At 36.6% G+C, this 19,134-nt stretch overlaps 1 protein-coding gene across 2 annotated transcripts in view; it reads right to left on the bottom strand.

Annotated features, from left to right (window-relative positions):
* Positions 1 to 12,628, bottom strand: part of LOC136267019 (receptor-type tyrosine-protein phosphatase S-like) — a 66,171-nt gene extending 53,543 nt beyond the window's left edge. For both annotated transcript variants that reach the window (XM_066062072.1, XM_066062073.1), the window contains exons 1-7: positions 12,492 to 12,628; positions 10,925 to 11,260; positions 10,323 to 10,589; positions 10,003 to 10,269; positions 9,694 to 9,948; positions 9,386 to 9,640; positions 9,072 to 9,335 (exon numbers count right to left, since the gene is read on the bottom strand). In XM_066062072.1, coding sequence (XP_065918144.1) covers positions 9,072 to 9,335; positions 9,386 to 9,640; positions 9,694 to 9,948; positions 10,003 to 10,269; positions 10,323 to 10,589; positions 10,925 to 11,260; positions 12,492 to 12,576 — 1,729 coding nt within the window. In that variant the 5' untranslated portion in view covers positions 12,577 to 12,628. The remainder of the gene's footprint in view (positions 1 to 9,071; positions 9,336 to 9,385; positions 9,641 to 9,693; positions 9,949 to 10,002; positions 10,270 to 10,322; positions 10,590 to 10,924; positions 11,261 to 12,491) is intronic.
* Between the last annotated feature and the right edge of the window lie 6,506 nt (positions 12,629 to 19,134).

Genomic DNA, 19,134 nt, shown 5'->3' with positions numbered 1-19,134 from the left:
GTACTTAAGAGAAATACCTGCTAAAAGATCTTTTTTAAAAAACCGATTCTCGATATTATCATGATACCGATATTTATTTTTATTAAAGCTTTACAGCACAAGTGCTGAAGGTCTGTAGGACACCTGGTCCTACAGCCTGCTCAAAGACACTAGATACAAAGACAGTAGTTACATAAGGTGTGTTTGAAAAATTGCAGGCTATATCCGTTCAATGCACCTCTAACTATAAGGTAGTCTACAAATGTGCTGTGCATGTTCAACGGCAGATTGAAGACACCAATCAGTGACCAAATACAGCATAATCACACTATATGGTGAATAGGTATATGATTTAGAGATGGCACAACTGGAATCCAAGCACATCACCTGTACCACGTTAAATTACATGTGCAGTTTACTACCAAACTTTCAACACAACAGTTCAGAAACTAGAGCTGCATTGCTTTTAAATTGCTGTTTTCAGTGATTTTCCACTGGGGGAGAGTGGATCAAACATAGCATCTTTTGAAAGCACTGAAAATTCTCGCAAGGCCTGAGCAAAGTAAAGTAAATCTGCTGCTAAAAAATACTTTCATAGTAACTAGTCAAACAGAATCCTATCTGTTTCTGCTGGATAACAATATTCAATGAGTTTCTGTGTCACTTCCCAGGTAGACCTAATTCTTTTATGGGTGTCTGGAAACATTTTTTTTCAAACTGCAAGATTAAACCATTCTTTCTCGTAGCAGCCCAAACATAAAGTTTTTACCCCTAATAGTCTAGTTCACTGGCTACAATTTGGTACCAATAATAATAAAATCTGTTTTTCTCATGAAGAAAAGAGCAAATTTTGATCTTGTCTGGAAATGCCTTCCCAACCTTACTAATCCGGACAGTGCTCTGTCTCTGACAAGTGTAGCAGCATCTCACATAGAGAGTACGAATCTGGTCATTTTTGCATTTTAAATTTATAGCATATTACCGAAAACTGTTCAAACATTAATTACTAATTTGTATAATAATTATTTTCAAAATTAGAATTGTGTAACATGTGGAGGAAGAGTACAAGTTTTGTAAAGATGTGATATGAGTGAGACTGCTCGTGGTTGCCTATAGGAAGGAGGAGTCGATAAAAGCTTTATAGCTGAAACTGATATATACTTGTTATTCAATACAACATACATCTCTGTAATACTGAAGCCACCAGACCTTTCCTCTCTAAGGGGCATGCTTTAGACTCTGATTATATGGTGGAGACCAAGCAAGGTCAGAGGTCTTTTGTGTTGGTCTTGCAAGTACAATGTATTTCATACATGCATTCATATCTCCTCTGCAGGAGAGGATCACACCTGAATGAGGTCAAATCCAATTCTCTATCTACCCTCCTTTTCTTGCCCAACCTAAATTATAAGCTTGAAAAGTAACTGGTTACTCAGTACTCACCGTCCCTATAGACTAGGGGTATTGGAGCAACTAGAGACAATTGTCTCCAGACTCTGTGTGTGTGTGTGTGTGTGTGTGTGTGTCCAATCCTCCATAGAACCTATCTGCACTGATTCATAGCACCTGAATAGTGCACAGGTGGTCCAGTGATTTATTAGGTAGATAGACAGGGACGGATCCAGGGGAGGGGGGGTGGGGGGCTTTGGGAGCTGAAGCCTCCCCCTTCACTTTTAGGCTTTACTTGATCAATATGCTGAGTATTATAATGAAATTTTGTCTTAGCATAATTATATGATCACTAATAATCATAAAACCACCTTATAAACATCTTTCCAAGGTATTATCAATGGATTTATGCTAAAGTTTATGCAACAAGGACCCGGATCAGCATTGGAGGTGTACAAGATCGAGATACTCTAATAGAGCAGTCAGCTAACTACTCTAATAGAACATTCACTGGAAACATGTAGTTGGTTCTGTTATGGAATTTTTCCAAATCTTCCTGCACCTATACATACAATGAAGTGCATTGGTCTGTTTAAAGGGCTTCATTCATCTACTTGTGTAGTTAATATGTATGGCAATACTTAATTCAGGTACACAATTTCCATTGAAAATGCTCTCAGATTCAATCTTGTATTGTTCAAATTTCTAAATTTTCCACTTTCAGCATTATTATTCTAACATGCACCTATTCAGTGTAATGCAATTGTGAGAGGGGTGCATCATGTACTTGGTTGTCTGTACCTACCCAAACTTTTCCATTAGCAAAATGCTTCAGAGAGCCATACCTATAATCTAAAGGCAGTATATAAAATATCTACAGGCAGAAAATATTATAAATTTTATGTGGAAATGTCTCCAAATTGCAGTATTTTAACATCTATTATTTTTAAATTTCCTGGGGGGGGCATGCCCCAGACCCCCCTAGTTCCAGCATGCTTCTGCTTTGCACACCTCTACTCAAGAGATTAGTACCTTGAGTTAGCCCCCCCTTTTATAAGTCCTAGATCCGCCCCTGGGTAGGTGTAATAGTAGGCCACTCCAACAAAATTCATTATTTCCCATTTCCTGCCTGCATGCAGATTTTCTTCCCGCATGGTCATTCATTATTACTGTCAATATTCATTATTTATCCTGTGACTGCATAGACAGCATAGCCAAGGAAGATCTAGCTATGCTGTCTATGCAGTCACAGGATAAATAATGAATATTGACAGTAATAATGAATGACCATGCGGGAAGAAAATCTGCATGCAGGCAGGAAATGGGAAATAATGAATTTTGTTGGAGTGGCCTAATATTACACCTACCCAGGGGCGGATCTAGGACTTATAAAGGGGGGGGGGGGCTAACTCAAGGTACTAATCTCTTGGGTAGAGGTGTGCAAAGCAGAAGCATGCTGGAACTAGGGGGGTCTGGGGCATGCCCCCCCCCAGGAAATTTAAAAATAATAGATGTTAAAATACTGCAATTTGAGATGCCCCTGGGTAGGTGTAATATTAGGCCACTCCAACAAAATTCATTATTTCCCATTTCCTGCCTGCATGCAGATTTTCTTCCCGCATGGTCATTCATTATTACTGTCAATATTCATTATTTATCCTGTGACTGCATAGACAGCATAGCCAAGGAAGATCTACAAAGGCTAAATGAAATTTAACATCAATAAATGCTGTATTATGCAACTGTCCAAATACCACCACAAAAGTGAATTCTTATACTCAATGTCAGGTCAAGTTCTTAACATCGTTGAACAACATTCCTATCTTGAAGTTATCATTGACCATAAACTTTCTTGGCAACCGCATATTGACAATGTATGTGGCAAAGCAATGAAATTAATTGGATTTTTTAATCGTAACTTGCGCACTTGCTCAAAAACATTGAAAGAATTAAACTACAAGCAGTTTGTATTACCAGTACTAGATTATGCTTCATCTATTTGGGATCCTTACCACCAAAATCAAATTAATAAACTTGAAATGATTCAGCATAGAGCAGCTCGCCTTGTATTGAACCAACCTTGGAGAAGGAATGTTAGAGATAGTATTAGTTCATTGTTGTCATCACTTAAGTGGCCAACCTCACAACTTCGAAGAGAGAGCACTCATCTAATTTAAATAATCAATAATATCTTACAAATTCCAACAAATTATCTACCAACTCCATCACCAATTACTACCACCAGATCAAGAAATGACATGAAGTTCCTCCATTACCAGCCTACCATAGATTGTTTTAAGTATTCCTTTTTTCCACGCACTATTCCCGAATGGAACCGATTGCCTTCAGATATGTTCATGCCGATCAAGTGGCCTTATGCACATGGCAACTGAAGACTTGGTTTGTATGTGTGTGTATGTATATGTGTGTGTTCCAACTACCATTAAGGTTACAGAATAGTTTAAAATGCATGGGCAGAACAAATTACAAAACCTGCTTTAAACCAAGCAGGGATAAATAATTTCAACAATAATGTTGTGTTAGTAATACAACTCAATTGTGCTTGTTTGTTTTTACTGTAGAACAACGACTGTTCTTTGGTGTGTGGTCCACAATAGAGTGATGTTTTATGCACCTATCAATCCACTACTATGAACACGGGCAGAAGTGGAGGCTAGGCGGGGATTAGTGGGGGAATCGACCTCAAACCGTGCCCCAGGTGGTGGGGTATTTGATGCTACAAGGGCACGTAGTCGGGTGTTTTGTAGTCTTTTACTGGGGATAAGTGGGGGATTCGACATCAAAAGTAGCCCAGGGTAGTGAGAATAAGCATTTTTAAATGTTCAAATCCCCATCTCTGCCCGTGTTCATAGTAGTGGGGCAAAACATTGATACGCGCATTATAAAAATGCGCCTCCAAAAACCAGACTAACAGATTACTGACGGAATCCTTATAATTTCAACACAAGTTATTATTATTATTATTAATGGACAGAAATTGCTTGGCTGTACAAGACTGTCAAGCTAGGCCGCAGGCCTTTGAGAGTGCCCATATCTTGTTGTTCTCCATAAATTCTTCTTAAACAATGCCACGGTTGGTGCAGAAATAACATCTGCTGGAAGAGAATTCCACAAATTAACTACTCTGTTGGTGAAAAAATTATGCCTCACTAGCAGCAAGTGACTAAACAACTAAAATATCTAGGTCCTGTGGAAGCGATTTTAAGTTACTGGTTGTAGCTATAGACGTTTTATTGAACTTTTAGTAGTTTTTTCGAGTGAAACAAGCTCTTTGAAGGCTTGTATCTGAGTCACTGGGAAGAAACACACCAAAAACGCTTCCATAGGACCTAATAAAATTAATATACAGTATCACTATGCCCCAGAAATTCCAATAGAGCCTACAGCTTTTGCTGTATTTGGCGGCGGAAAAACATGCAGGTAGTGACATCTGGAGTTGAGCGATGTATGGGCTGGCTTACTTGTGTTACTACAACAAATTGTAGTGTTCCACCTGCCTCAAACTACACTGTAGCTACATAAAAACATTAAATATGAAGGGCTTCACCTTCATTTAAAACTTTTCACGCTGCTAGACTGGTCTTATGGACTTCTCAAAAAGTATTGATAGGCATTCAAAATTTTGAATGATTGCCCGTGACTATACTGTAACCTTAAGGAGTAGTAATTCTAAGTGCATGCATTTGACTTTGTCTCATCAGGCTTGTATTTTGAGTTGTATATAACTCATGATGTTTATCACACTAAAACGCTCTTTCACGTACCACTATGATTAATATTGTTGCAATCAATCTTTAGTATGCAGAGTATATTCTATTAGAAATATAGTGATAAGTTTGGTAGCATCATGACAAGTAAGTACATCACAACAATACAGTACTTGATAATAAACAGCTGTGTGTAGCTGCTATGGTCAATTTATATAAATAAAACATGACAATTGGCACAATGGTTAAAAAAATTATGTAAAAGTTACAATTCTTGATCATGTAGTCAAATGTAATGAAGAATTTTGCTGAAGAAATTGCAACAATTATACTCTGTCTGTGTGTTCATACTTCTCCTATAGAAATAAAGTAATACACATGTAACCATAGTGATCCCAGTACATCGAGTAATATACTATTATATGTGCAGCACTTATTGTATATATGTGTACATTTCAAAATTCGTTGTCAAATTGAATTCATCAGTTGGTCATCTATCAACATGTGAAATCACTAAGATGAAGAATGAGAAAAATTGGTTTACCATATTATAGACATAATACCTCTTCACATGTACATGTCATACTGTTATACAGTGACTGTGTCCATTGAAGGAAATGACAGAGGTATGTGGGTTGATATAATATGTGTGGATTGCAACTCAAGACTTCTTTATGTACACACAGGCTGAATATACCATCAATACTAACTCATTACAGGTCCATAAATGTCACTCTTCAGAAAGAACAAAATTGCATTATACAACACTTTAAGCCAGAAAGATGGGATAGGATTGTTTTTGCACAGTAAAACTAAGGTGTACCAACTTAGCTGACATACCAGAATCTGTGACAGATGTTGAGTCTGTATATGAACTGTTGTCTCTGTAATTTAGTGCAGTCCCAACAACATTATCATCAATTGTTGATCCACTCTTAGCTATGCCAAGCTTGTACGTGCGTGAATGTCTGCTTCTGTGTAAACTACAAATAGGAACATGGAGACATTATGTACAGGTAGTTACACTAATTAGTTCGTAGTTATTCTATATGAATAACATTAAAATGTTTGGAGGGAGGGGGGGGGGGGTATTTGTGGACTACTAGTGTTAAACATAACATGTAGCTCTGGATTGTGATAAATACAAAATCAAATGGTGAAAATCTGCATGCATGCTACATATTTGGTTTGTAACTCAAAACAATCATTGTTACAAGTATTTGGTGCATCTGTAGATAAATAACTATCAATTTCTTGGAATGCAATGTTATGAAGGAATCATATTTTACTGTTGCAATTGTAGATAAGAATATCATGATCAAGTGTGACTACTATACAGATCGTTATTAATATTAACTCATTATTAATATTAACTCATTATTAACTCATTAACTCATTATTAATATTAATATTAACTCATTATTAATATTATTCTTGCCTGAGTTAATATCGTTATTAATATTAACTCAGGCAAGAATATTATGTTTAAATATCATAATGATCACTCGCATGATAATAGTGCATGACATACACGTGGCTTAGTTACTTACTAGGCAACTTCTAGTTTTTAAATTACCTTGTCATAATTTTGAATATAAATGTTCTTCAGTTTTGTTGTAGTGTGTGTGTGTGTATGCATGCATTGTTGTGTGTGGTTATGGCTGTAGTATATACCCACATAAAAACTATTTACTCAAACTTACAGTGACAGCATGATCAGTATCAGAACCACGAAGAAGATAATTAACAGTATTGCTGTGATGGCTCCTATCACCAGAACCATATTGCTGTTGTCATCATTGCTACTTTTCACATCTTCTTGTGGTATGACAACTAGATGATCAGAACACATGAAGAGCCAGTGACTTAACAGAGCATAACCAAATGCATATGTTACATTGAAATTAAAAATACAACGTAACTGTTACTTACCTGCAGTTTTTCCTAGTGTTGTAGTAGCAATTTCTCTCTGCAAAACATAAATAATTTACTTTATATTTTGACATTCATGTGTATATAGTAGTTACCTGACGTGTACTGCTGACTGAAAAAACTCGGAAGAAAAACAAGAATGTTCCCTGAACTTCTTTGTTGTAAAACACATGACCATCAGAATCAGTAGTGTTATCACCAGCTCCCAGGATGTAGCTCATCCTATAACCAGATACATACTGACTGGCATTCACCACAGCAGCCACATAGAATGAAGGAGATGTTTTGGTGGATTCCTCAAAAAGATCCTCTGTTGAAATAGTTTCAGGATCAGTTATCAATTGGTCACTGGCTGAATGTACAACAATGTACAAGTGGCTAAATGAAAGCAGCATCTGTTAATAGTTGTCATTTAAAGTTATTTATTAAATACCTGAATGGGCCGTTTTGTGATGATACTGTGGGTAACTCCACAACAATATTATTCCTTTCTGCAAGTGAGTGTCCAGAATTTATGGTTTGGTTTGGTCTGATGTCTTCATCGTATGTGACAATGACAGGCCCTAAAATATTGATGTTATAGCTACAGTTAACTATATATTATTTAGTAACTTACTTCCAGCTAATGTTCGTGCAGTGACTATTCTACTCTTCTCCCCCTCCAGTGATCTATCAGTAGTTCCTATCAACCTGACTGCTGTCACATATACACTGTACTCTGTGTATGGTCTGAGGTTGTCAAGAGTGTATGTACTTCCACTGTCGGTCAAGGTAACTTTGATGTGTTCAAGTTGATCATTGTGGCTATAGTACACCTAATGAAAAAAATGTGTGCATGTATATATACAGTCAAACTATTTGATGTGTCTAGTTACTTTAAAGTGGTCAATCAATCCATGAGGATGAGCAGGGTCTCTCCACTTAAGTACAAGTGAATTTATGTCCTCAGAGACAATACTAAAGTGTTGAGGCCTTGAAGATTGTGCTAAAGATAAAGCAATTACTAAAATATACCAATAATAGAAATTACTAAAATATACCAATAATAGAAATATAATTATACGTACTTTCAACTATTATGTTTGTTGATGTGCTGGCACTGATGGCTCCTCCAATACCTGCAACACACTTGTACTCTCCACTGTGTACAACTCTACTGATATGAAGGGTGGAGGAAGCTGTATGACTATCATCCTCATCAGTTGTTGTGTAGTTGTATTCAACACCATTTGGTGTCTTCCAAGAGAAGGTCATGTTCATTGGTGAATCTTGATGATTAGTTGCAGTACATGTTATCTGAAACTCCTCTCCTGACACTACATGAACTTTTTGTGGTAGTTCCTGCATTCTTGGAGGACCTACAAAAGTATAAATTCAATAATGCGCAGCCAGCAAACAGAATCCCTAAGCACCCTTACCATATATATTGATGGTTGCTGTATTAGAGGTAACTGATCCAGCTTCATTTGTTACTGCACACATGTACTCAACTATTCCGTCTGTGGTAGCCTCTGCTGTGTACACTGACATATTGCCAACTACATGCCAGTTATTCCCATTGTACATTTCCCAGGAATACTGTAGTGATCCTTGTCCACTAGCTTGACAAGAAAGAGAGAAATTATTTCCCAATGGTACATCAATACTTGACGGATGAGTTGTGATCACTGGAGAACCTGAATGTGTAACATGTCAAACTAACTGCAAATGTTGTAACTATATGATCCTTACCATAGACAGTCAGGGTAGCAGTGTTAGACATCACTGATAATGATCCACTCCTCACAGTACACACATAACTACCATCATCACTACTCCTCACACTAGTAATTGTTAGTATACTAGTGTCACCAGTTGATGTTGATTGTCCTGTAACATTTCTACCATCACTAGTCCATGAGAATGTCACATCAGATGATACTGATGATGTACATGTTAAACTGACTGATGAACCAACTGGGACTAGTCTGTCTTGAGGATGAATAGGGATTTCTATATAAATAGAAATAATGAAGTGGTGTAACCCATGAACTTGCCACATACCTAGAATAGTGATCATTGCAGGATTAGATGTAGCACTACCAACTTCATTGGATACCACACATCTGTACTGCTCTGGCTCTTGAATACTTTTTATCACGTAAGTCTTGTTATTTGTGTTAGTAATAACTTCCCATGAGTCATTAATTCTTCTGTTCTCCCAATAATACACCAGCTCTCCCCCTCCAGTTCCCTCACAATTCAGAGTAACACTTGTACCAGCAGTCATCAACTGACTGGTGGGATGTGTGTTGATGGTAGGTACACCTGTATGTTTATATTTATGTACATGTACATAGCACAGATAGAATACATACCATAAACTTCTACTGCTGCAGCAGTAGACACAACTGATCCAGCTTCATTGCGAACATTACATCGGTAAAGTCCAGTGACAGATGTTGTGTATGTCGTTGTATTGCTGTTATCGATAACAGTCCATCCTCTACCGGTTTGCATACTAACCCAGGAGTAAACCAATGATCCTTTACCACTTGCTTCACATTGAAGCACAACATTAGTCCCTAGTGGTATATTACCACCTGTTGGGTTAACAGTGATCAATGGTGGACCTGTGTATACAATATTGGAGTAATCTTCATAGTTTGTAATAGTACACACTCACCATACACATTCACTTCTGCTCTCTGAGACACAATTGACCCAGCTTCATTATTAACCCTACACCTGTAATATCCTGTGTCAGTAACATTGTATGTTGTTGAGGTATGATCAGTAATGGCAGTCCATGTTTGGTTTAGTTGTCTGCTCTCCCATGTGTATACCAGTGTTCCTAAACCATTGGCCTTACACTGAATAGTGACACTCATTCCTAATGGTATATCTCCACCCTTTGGATGAACGGTAATCACTGGTAAATCTGTTGAATAAATAATTGTTGTAACACAGATGTTGCTGTATTTATTTTTCATACCTAATTTGACAGTCGACAGGACAGCAGACTTTGATATTGCTATTAATGATTCACTTCTCACAATGCACGTATATCTACCGGCATCACTTTCCTTTACTTTAGTTAGTGTCAATGTGCTTGTGTGGCCCATATCTACTATATCTTCTTTAATTTGTCTACCATTGTGTGTCCATATAAATCTTGAGTTGGCTTTTACTGATGATGAGCATGTCAAGCTAGTTGTTGAATTAACTGGAACAGTTTGTGATTGAGGATGGCCAACAATTTCTGTAATATATAATATTTTAATAGCACACACTATATTGGTAAACAATACTTACCCAATACGGTGATATTTGCTACTGCTGAATTAGTTCTTCCCGCATCATTTGTCACAACACATCTGTATTGCTGTGATTCCATTGATGATGGCTTGAAGCTCATGTTACGTGCTGAAGCAATAGCAGTCCAGGTAGAGTCCTGGAAATTCCTTTTTTCCCAATGGTATTGTACGGAGTTATCAAGGGACGAGGCTTCACAACTAAGTGTGGTCTCCATATTTGAAGCTACCACGTGACTCATTGGAGACTTGGTGATGACTGGTGGATCTGTACACAATATAATAGATGATATATACACTACATGTATTACTATTATTGTCACTAAACAATATTCATTGAAAGCAACCAAACAATATCTGATCTATATAAGCCATACAAGTAGCTAGCAGTGGCTAACAATGTTTGCTAACAATGGGTATAGCTCGTGAAAAGCCATATTAATGCTACTAACATTTAAATTATACTAAACAATCATCAATTAGTTATGTATATCATTCAGTTCCTTAAACAAATGGACTATATCACACTTTATATCATAGGTACTATCAGCAAGGAGGCTATTACAAGTTATGCATTATATCAGCTCATACATACCCACTGACCTAATATGCTTATGTTAATAGATTTCCTAAACCCTCCACTGAGTCTACACTCATATTCACCAGTCAATGAAGGTGCAAACTCTGAAAATGTGAGATCACGAGAACCTGAACCTCCTCGAGTAGAACAGACAGCAGCAGCTCCTTTACTGCAAGAGAAAACCTTTGATCCATTTTCTGAGTGCCACGTTGGCTTGTTGGCATTGTCGTCACATTTTTGACATCTTACGAAACCACCGCTAAGTCCAATTGGTCTATACAGTGTAGATCCATTAAACACATAACCGTTCACTGTTAATTCAATTCCAAGACACTGTGCATCTACAACTGCTGCCACATCTGTATAAAATAAATAATAAATGTAACTGCAGTATTGTTTACAAGCAATAGAAATATTTTATGCTTGCTAAAAGTTTGAGAATTAGAACTTTAAAGGTTAGCATCTTAATCCACCAAGTTGACTGTGTCGCTTACTAATCATGTTCCTAGCATTTATCATCAAACATGGCTCTAACAGAGATCACTCCCTTACAATTGCATAGTACACAAGCTAAATAGAAACAGCTGGTATGTGTGTTATTGTTACACAACAAGCTCTTAATCAGAAACCATATGTGTATGATCATTGGAATGCTTTGTCTGTGTCCATAAACTGCTTCAGTTAAGTTTTTATTAAGTATTGTGTTACTGTAACTTGGCTACCAACCTACATACCAGCCAAATACTTATACTAGTAGAGTTGGATAACCTATACCTGTCTAAAATAGCCGCATGATGCAACGTGACACTGTAGCTGGAAACCAGATCCAAATTCAAAACTGCCAAATTTGCTAGCCACACAGATGCACCCTACACTGCAATAAACAGATACCAAAACAATATTTAACTATCATGAAGAGGTTGGAAAGGAATGCCTGACTCACTGGTCATGTTGTTTGTTCTACTGCTTCAATTCGTCTTTTCAATAATGTACAACATGTTGATATTGGCATGTATACAAACATGGCTAGGAAAAGCTACTAACTTATGAAGGGAGTTCACTTGAGGACATGAACACAGTAGGTCACACCTGCTGTTAAAAGTTTTACACAGCACAGTCATTTATTGCTTGACAAAAGCCATACAGTAACTCCCATGGGCACTTCCTTGTAGCAAGATTACACTAGTAATTAGCAGAACACTCACAGAATACTTTGAAGTGGACCGCTATTGGCTCGAGTTATGCAGTTAAAATAGTCTGTATAGCTAATACGTAATAGTCCGATACATATAGCCCTCGGAGTGTCCGCCACATAGACCTACTTAGCTATATACAGGTAGCTAGAGTTATTATCCATCTATAACATTCTGAGTTACGTAGTCATTTAGCTATAAACAGAGATACTCAAAACCTAAGTGAAAGATTGCTCACACATACTCAGTGTACGTACACTTAGCTATATACACACGCTCTGTGAACTAAAGAACACGCCATAGTGATCAGTATACACATAGTAAGCTAGTATGTACACGTACGGTGTAATAACTACACAGCTATAGCTAGCTATATAGTCATTAGCTAGCTTCTCACCATAAAGGATTGCCACATATAGTACAAGAGTACTCCACAGTTGTTTCCTGCTTGATTTCAGTTCCATGTCTATTGCTTGGCACATACAAAACTGTCTTACAACTCGACTAGTTCAGGAATCTTATATAGCTACGTTTAGTAATCCTTATATGGCTTCTGTTAACAGTTTTTACCTCGTTCTTCGGTTTATGGCATACAGTCAGCACATGTTATGTAATGTTGACCATAGCCAAAACAGCCAGTTATATGTAACACATGTACATTCAGACAGGTCACAGCTGCTTTTATTAAAACTCCTCCTGCAGTCCTGCTTTGTAGTGGTTTGATCCAGCAGGCTGTGATACCAACAAAGTTATTGATTATTAAACAACTAGCTATATTTTTCTGCCAGTATGCCATGCATGATCATATAGTGTGCCAATAATTTTATGAGATGAGTAATAATTATATACATGCATATCTAAATACTGCATTCTGTAATGGTTATTATCTGCTGTAAATAATGTCACTATACTGAGGCACACACTCAGCTATTTAGCTATGTATTACTTGGAGCAGTGCATGTGATTATTGCCAGTATATATTTTCTGTTGAAAACAGTGATGTCAGAAATACAATAGCCATTTGTATGGAGGGATGTGATAGCTTTTGGCATTCAATGCTGTTTACAAAGAAAAACTGATGGTAGTAGTTTGTGACACTGGCATGTTTCTACCAGTTAGTTAGGCGTGCAATGAGTCAATTTATTTTCCCAGTACCTCCCTTGCCACCACTCACAATCCCACATGATGGTTATCAGATGTGATTATTTCAATCAAGGGATGGAGCCAGAATCAAGTTGACTCTTGCCATTAGATATATATTGTGAAGTGATAAGCTAACTGAATACAATGACCTTACAAGCACAAAGCAGCTGATTTTGAATTCAGTGTAATGAAAAATACCAAGGCAGAGCAAGCAGCAACAATATACTGAACTTATCAATTCGTATCTCTGTGCATACAAAAGTTTTCATGTATAATATAGTTATCCTGTAAAAAACGTAATTTCACATAACCTGGCATCAATAAAAGTTAGCAATGAAAATCTGACCTGCAGTATATAGTGAGAGTGTGTTTGTATAGATCTAAAGCACTTGGTCTATGCTTCATACAAACATGTTATGGTTGGCTATGTAACACTTCTTTTGCAATATATTCGATTTAGTATGAGACCACATAAGTGACTTGTCCTTAACTTCAATGGCTGCTTTGCAAAAAGGGCTGTGCTATTTACCATCATAGGATGGAGTCACTAGAATTTGTAGTTGATTCAAGGACATATAGCATTAAAGTTTCTCACTCGTGAAGCAAGACAAATCCACACCTACGTATGTACACAGTTGTAATGAAGGAAACTCCCTGTAGGATTCCATAAGTAGCAGATGTTCTTGTGTGTACTCACAAGCACAGGGCACATACACACATACATCCACGTATACAGTAGCCACATGCTCCTACTGTATATCTAAACCTTAAAAACTGTATTTCTCAGAAAGGTTAATATGATCTTTACTTCTTAGATCACACACTGCTAACATGTGCACACAATTGGTGATCACATGTGTGAAGCCTCATTTCACCTAATTGACAATTGAATTAGGAGAAAGACAAAATCTTAAAACGGTTTACATACCCTGTTTTATATAGTGCTGGGGACAAAGGGTTGCTATAACAGTACCCAGTCACCCATAGACACATAAGGGATCTCTTGTACATCGTAATCCAATATACTATCCCTATTCACTGACAGACTTGAGCTGTCAAGGGGTAGACAACAAACTGAAACAATTTGACAAATTAGGCTCAGACCAGTCACCACTTATTGGAGCAGTAATAGATGTAACGTGAAACTAGACAGAGCACATGATCTTATGAAGAGAAAGTACATCTGATAATTTACCAGCCCAATTCCTTTTCTCTGGCTTCTTTTGGAACTGAAAGCAGTTGTCATGGAATCTAATTTTAAGAAGTACACTGACTGGTCCCTCAGCTATAGCAGTTTGGCAACAGAGAGTAAATACAGAAAGTTTGAGGTGTTCATAAGGAGCTGGGCTGTAAAAATAAACTTTAATGGTTTAGTCATGAACATAGCAAAGCACTCACTAGTGCAAAAAGTCATGTCAGATTACTAAGGGTGTTTTTGTCTATTTACGCAACTTGATGCATGACAAGCAGTGTCAGTTTATAGAAGAATTCTTGAAAACTGTAATGTATTATGTTGGAATTGCTTTCGAATGTTGCCTTCATTCATTTTGGATGTAGCTGTTGAAATGAACTGCCTGGAAACAAATATATAGGGACTGTAACTTAAACTATCAATGCAGCATTTCTTTGGCCTCCATAAGTGATTTGTATCTCAATTATCTATAGCATTTAGAGTATTTTCAACTGAATGGTCACTTGTTTGCCTTGGACAAGTGGTGGAGAAGGTTAGACACAGATCTTGCGGTACATGATGGTTAACTTTTATCTGAGACTAAACATGTTTGAGTAGATTTGATTAACTACGGAGCCAAACAATGCAAAAATAAACATGATATGGTTAAAAGACTTCACCACTATAAATGCCAGTGTCATTACTTTCTAGCAACTACTGTGGATATGCTCTATATAGAGTGGAGTTAAGTGCTGTTCGTGTAGCAAAGTCAGCTGCAGGCTTGGCCTTTTCACAAACCCTTCAACTTGAAATTGATAATAAAGCATGCACATGTAAGCAGACAGAAACTGTGTATGTTCCATAATGTTTGCTGACAGGGTGGCTAGCAATATTGTGTAATCACTATACAGTCTTACATATGATGAATTAATATTACAGAGTTAGAAGATGGAACTTTCCTACTGTATGCTGAATAGAGAGGTCTCTCCTCCTTTATTAATGGCTCATATAATACCAATTCATTAGCAATTATGATCTTATTGGACACTTAGATGCAGTCTTATGGTGAAGTTAATGGCTAGAGGCTATACGTGTGTACATATACTAACCACATATCTAGTGACTGTACATGAATGGGTTCAGCAATTATTGTATGTTTTCAAGTTTGTTAGATAACGACCAGGACAAATTAACCTCAACATCATAACACAAAAGGAAGATTACAAAATCAAATTTTGGTAAGACTAGTGGCACACCAACGCATAGAGTCAGTGTGGTGTGAAGCTGAATAGTCATTAAATTTTAGTCATTTAGTTATCTCTGATACTTTATACATAGCTGCTGAATTTGTCATGGGATGTATAGCAGAGCTTGCAGGTATATCACTGGACCATATGTTGCCCAGACCTAAGATCATATAATAGATAAACAATCAAAATTCATAATTATGCAGCAATTGAAGGTAAAAGTTGCATACTGGAATAGCCAGTTCCTTTTTTTTTTGTTTAGCTAACTGAACAAAATTGCAGTTGAAAAATTGAAATGTACAAGTCACATGTTTTAACCACCATAATTATCTACTGTGACTATCTCACTTAGATACAAACCATCCAAATGCTATTATTAGTATTTTGTAGTTAGAACCGTACAGTGACCAGCACTGAAGGTCTGACAGTCTGACATGACCACATTATTTTATGGAATGTACTTTGATATCATGAGTGATCATGGGCTGTAGATCACAATTAAACTAGGTTAATTATATTTTAACTATAACATGTTCTAAAACAATATTTACATCATGAACCATTGTCATTTCATACATTGGATCATTAGTTAGTTAATTAATTTGTGGCATTAAAGTTAAGCAAATAACGGCCACAAGCACTTAATACACAGACAGCAAAATTCTTGGTGGTTTGTAACACTATTTGCATATGATTATTAGTAGCTTTCCTCATAAACACATACAGTACAAGTGGTTACAAACTAACCATATATGTAAACATGGCAAATGCTTTCATTTACAGGCATATGCACTAAATATTAAGTTAACCACAGTGGCTCTGTGGTCTCTGCAAAGTATTTTCTACTAATGTATATGTTTTGCAGCTATCCATGCACTGTGTTTGATAGCCTCAGGTCAATTCAACAAACAACAACTAAAAGAAGTCACACTGTGTTTGATAGCCTCAGGTCAATTCAACAAAACTAAAAGAAGTCTTGATAGCCTCAGGTCAATTCAACAAACAACAACTAAAAGAAGTCACACTGTGTTTGATAGCCTCAGGTCAATTCAACAAACGACAACTAAAAGAAGTCACACTGTGGCGTTGCTTTCATCCTGCTACGAAGCTGCATACTGGACTCCAATAATCAATAGGGTCAACAAGTTTGTAGTAAACCCTAACTATGTATCTCTGGATAATGTAGTTAGATAACAAACAATCACTTGGTGGAATTTGTGAGATGCATCTGCTAGTAGCACTGATCAGTAGCTATGCACATACAGCTGTATGACTAGCTATGCACTAGCTACAACAGAGTAACAGATTTACTTGTGTCTATGGTAGTGCACATGGATGCAGTTGACCATGTACTTACAGAAGTTCAGTCCACATATGTTGCTTACTCTAGGCTCCATTATAAACACTTGTGCATTTAATTCATTTTGGTAGGAAGTGATATAGTAAACATGTACACTGATATACACAACAAAATGTAAATTGTGATGAACACTTTCTACGTATGTGTTGGAATTGTGTTAAATCATCTTCATGTTTATTCATAAAACCACAAACCATCATTTGATTGGCAAATTATCATTTTTTGATTGTCAATTTGTTGAATTAAGATGTTGTTGCCTTTACAAGACACAAGCATGCTTTCATTACATTTTTATTAACTTAAACTTAACAAGAGCATTAGCCATATCATGTTGCTATGAACATAATATAGTGAATTTCTAGGGATGAAAAGCAGCGGTAGCTGTAAGGTAACAAGATATATCATCATAGCTGATTCACCATGCAGTACCTTTGTAAACATCCACATAACTTCGCATATCAAATTAGCACAAAATCAGGGATAAACAGATTCATAAAATGATAAGTAAAACCTAACACAGAGATCAAAGCTATATGTGATCAGGCCTGCAAAAATATAGATACAAACTACATCCCATCACATATCAGATCACATCTCAGTACTTGAATAGAATATCTGTGGTCTTTACTATAAAGCCAACTAAATGCTGAAAGCTGTGTAGTCATAATTTAACATAGTGGCAGTGAAAGTTATGAGTCATAACATGAAGGTCTGAAAAGGTAGGCAAGCATACATGTCCAATATGTGTATATGTATGTGTGTGCATGTATATTCTATCATATTATAATTATATAGTCACTAAAACATCGATCACATGCATATGCATTACATTACAGTCAACATTACCAACTTTGTCTGTAGAAGATGGGACATGACGTTATGATTAAAAAAAGGAAAATAATGTATTGCAAACATATGAGAATGCATCAATGCAAATTTAAGGCAACATGGTGCAGCAGTGAAAAGACTGCTGCTGTTGAATAACATCAAAAGTTGTCAGCCATCTGTTAATATATGATTTAGCATCAGAAAATCAGGTGTTATCACCTGGCAATTTCAGTACTATAATAATATTGCATTTCAAGTACATTTGTATTAGGAATGCAATATTATAAAATACTGAAATTGCCAGGTGACAACACTAATATTTTCCTGATTTTCTGATGTTAAATCATGTATTAATAGATGACTGACAACTTCTAATGCTATTCAACAGCAGCGGTCTTTTCACTGCTGCACCATGTTGCCTTAAATTTGCATTCCCATATGCTTGTAATACATTATTTTTCCTGTTTTAAACATAACCTTATGTCCATCCAAACTTGGTAATGAACCTCTCTAATCCAACACTCAATGGGAGTCATAAAGTTAGCTGGATTAAGGAGGTTGTTGGATTATCAAGTCACCTCTGTAACCAATTAAATGCTTTGGTGTTTTCTGTGATTGTTTTCAATGCCACTATTATTCTCTGTTGGACTACAAAGGTCAAAAACAATGTATTTCCAAGTCTATGCATAGGGAATCAAATTTTGTGTCAGATTATGGAGTACAGAGGTGTCAGATTACAGAGGTTGTTTTCTATACAAAAGTGTTGGTAAATGACATTTTGGACAAAATTTTTGATGAAGATTCTGGATTACACAGGTGTTGGATTAGAGAGGTTTGACTGTAGTGACTGGATTTAAGGGGTCTTCCACAGATCAACTATTTATAAAATTAGACTAAAATATATAGATCGACTTGGTCAGCAATGAGCACCACTGCAAATGGATAGTAATTTTAATTTATTTGCAAATCCAGTCACACGTCACAGGTATATCCAAAGAAGATCTGTGCTTAACTACTCCTATATATGTCCTTGTACACTTCTTTACTGCAAGTGAACTATTGCAATTGGGTTAAGACAGAGTGACGGGAATAGATAATATGGTGCTGCATGAGTCTTTGTATAATATCAGTAAGTATTGATTTCCATATATATCAGAACTATATATATGTGTCCGTATAATGTGATCGGGCTTGCAAAAGCTATGAAACATTTCAGGTGAGCTGGAAGTTTCCTATAAATATGAATTAACACAACAGTGTAGCAAAATTTAAATTCTTAGAAATTTCCACA

Source organism: Dysidea avara, chromosome 9 (genome assembly GCF_963678975.1).
Source record: "Dysidea avara chromosome 9, odDysAvar1.4, whole genome shotgun sequence".
In the NCBI taxonomy this organism is placed as follows: domain Eukaryota; kingdom Metazoa; phylum Porifera; class Demospongiae; order Dictyoceratida; family Dysideidae; genus Dysidea; species Dysidea avara.
This window is presented reverse-complemented; position numbering and strand designations above follow the sequence as displayed.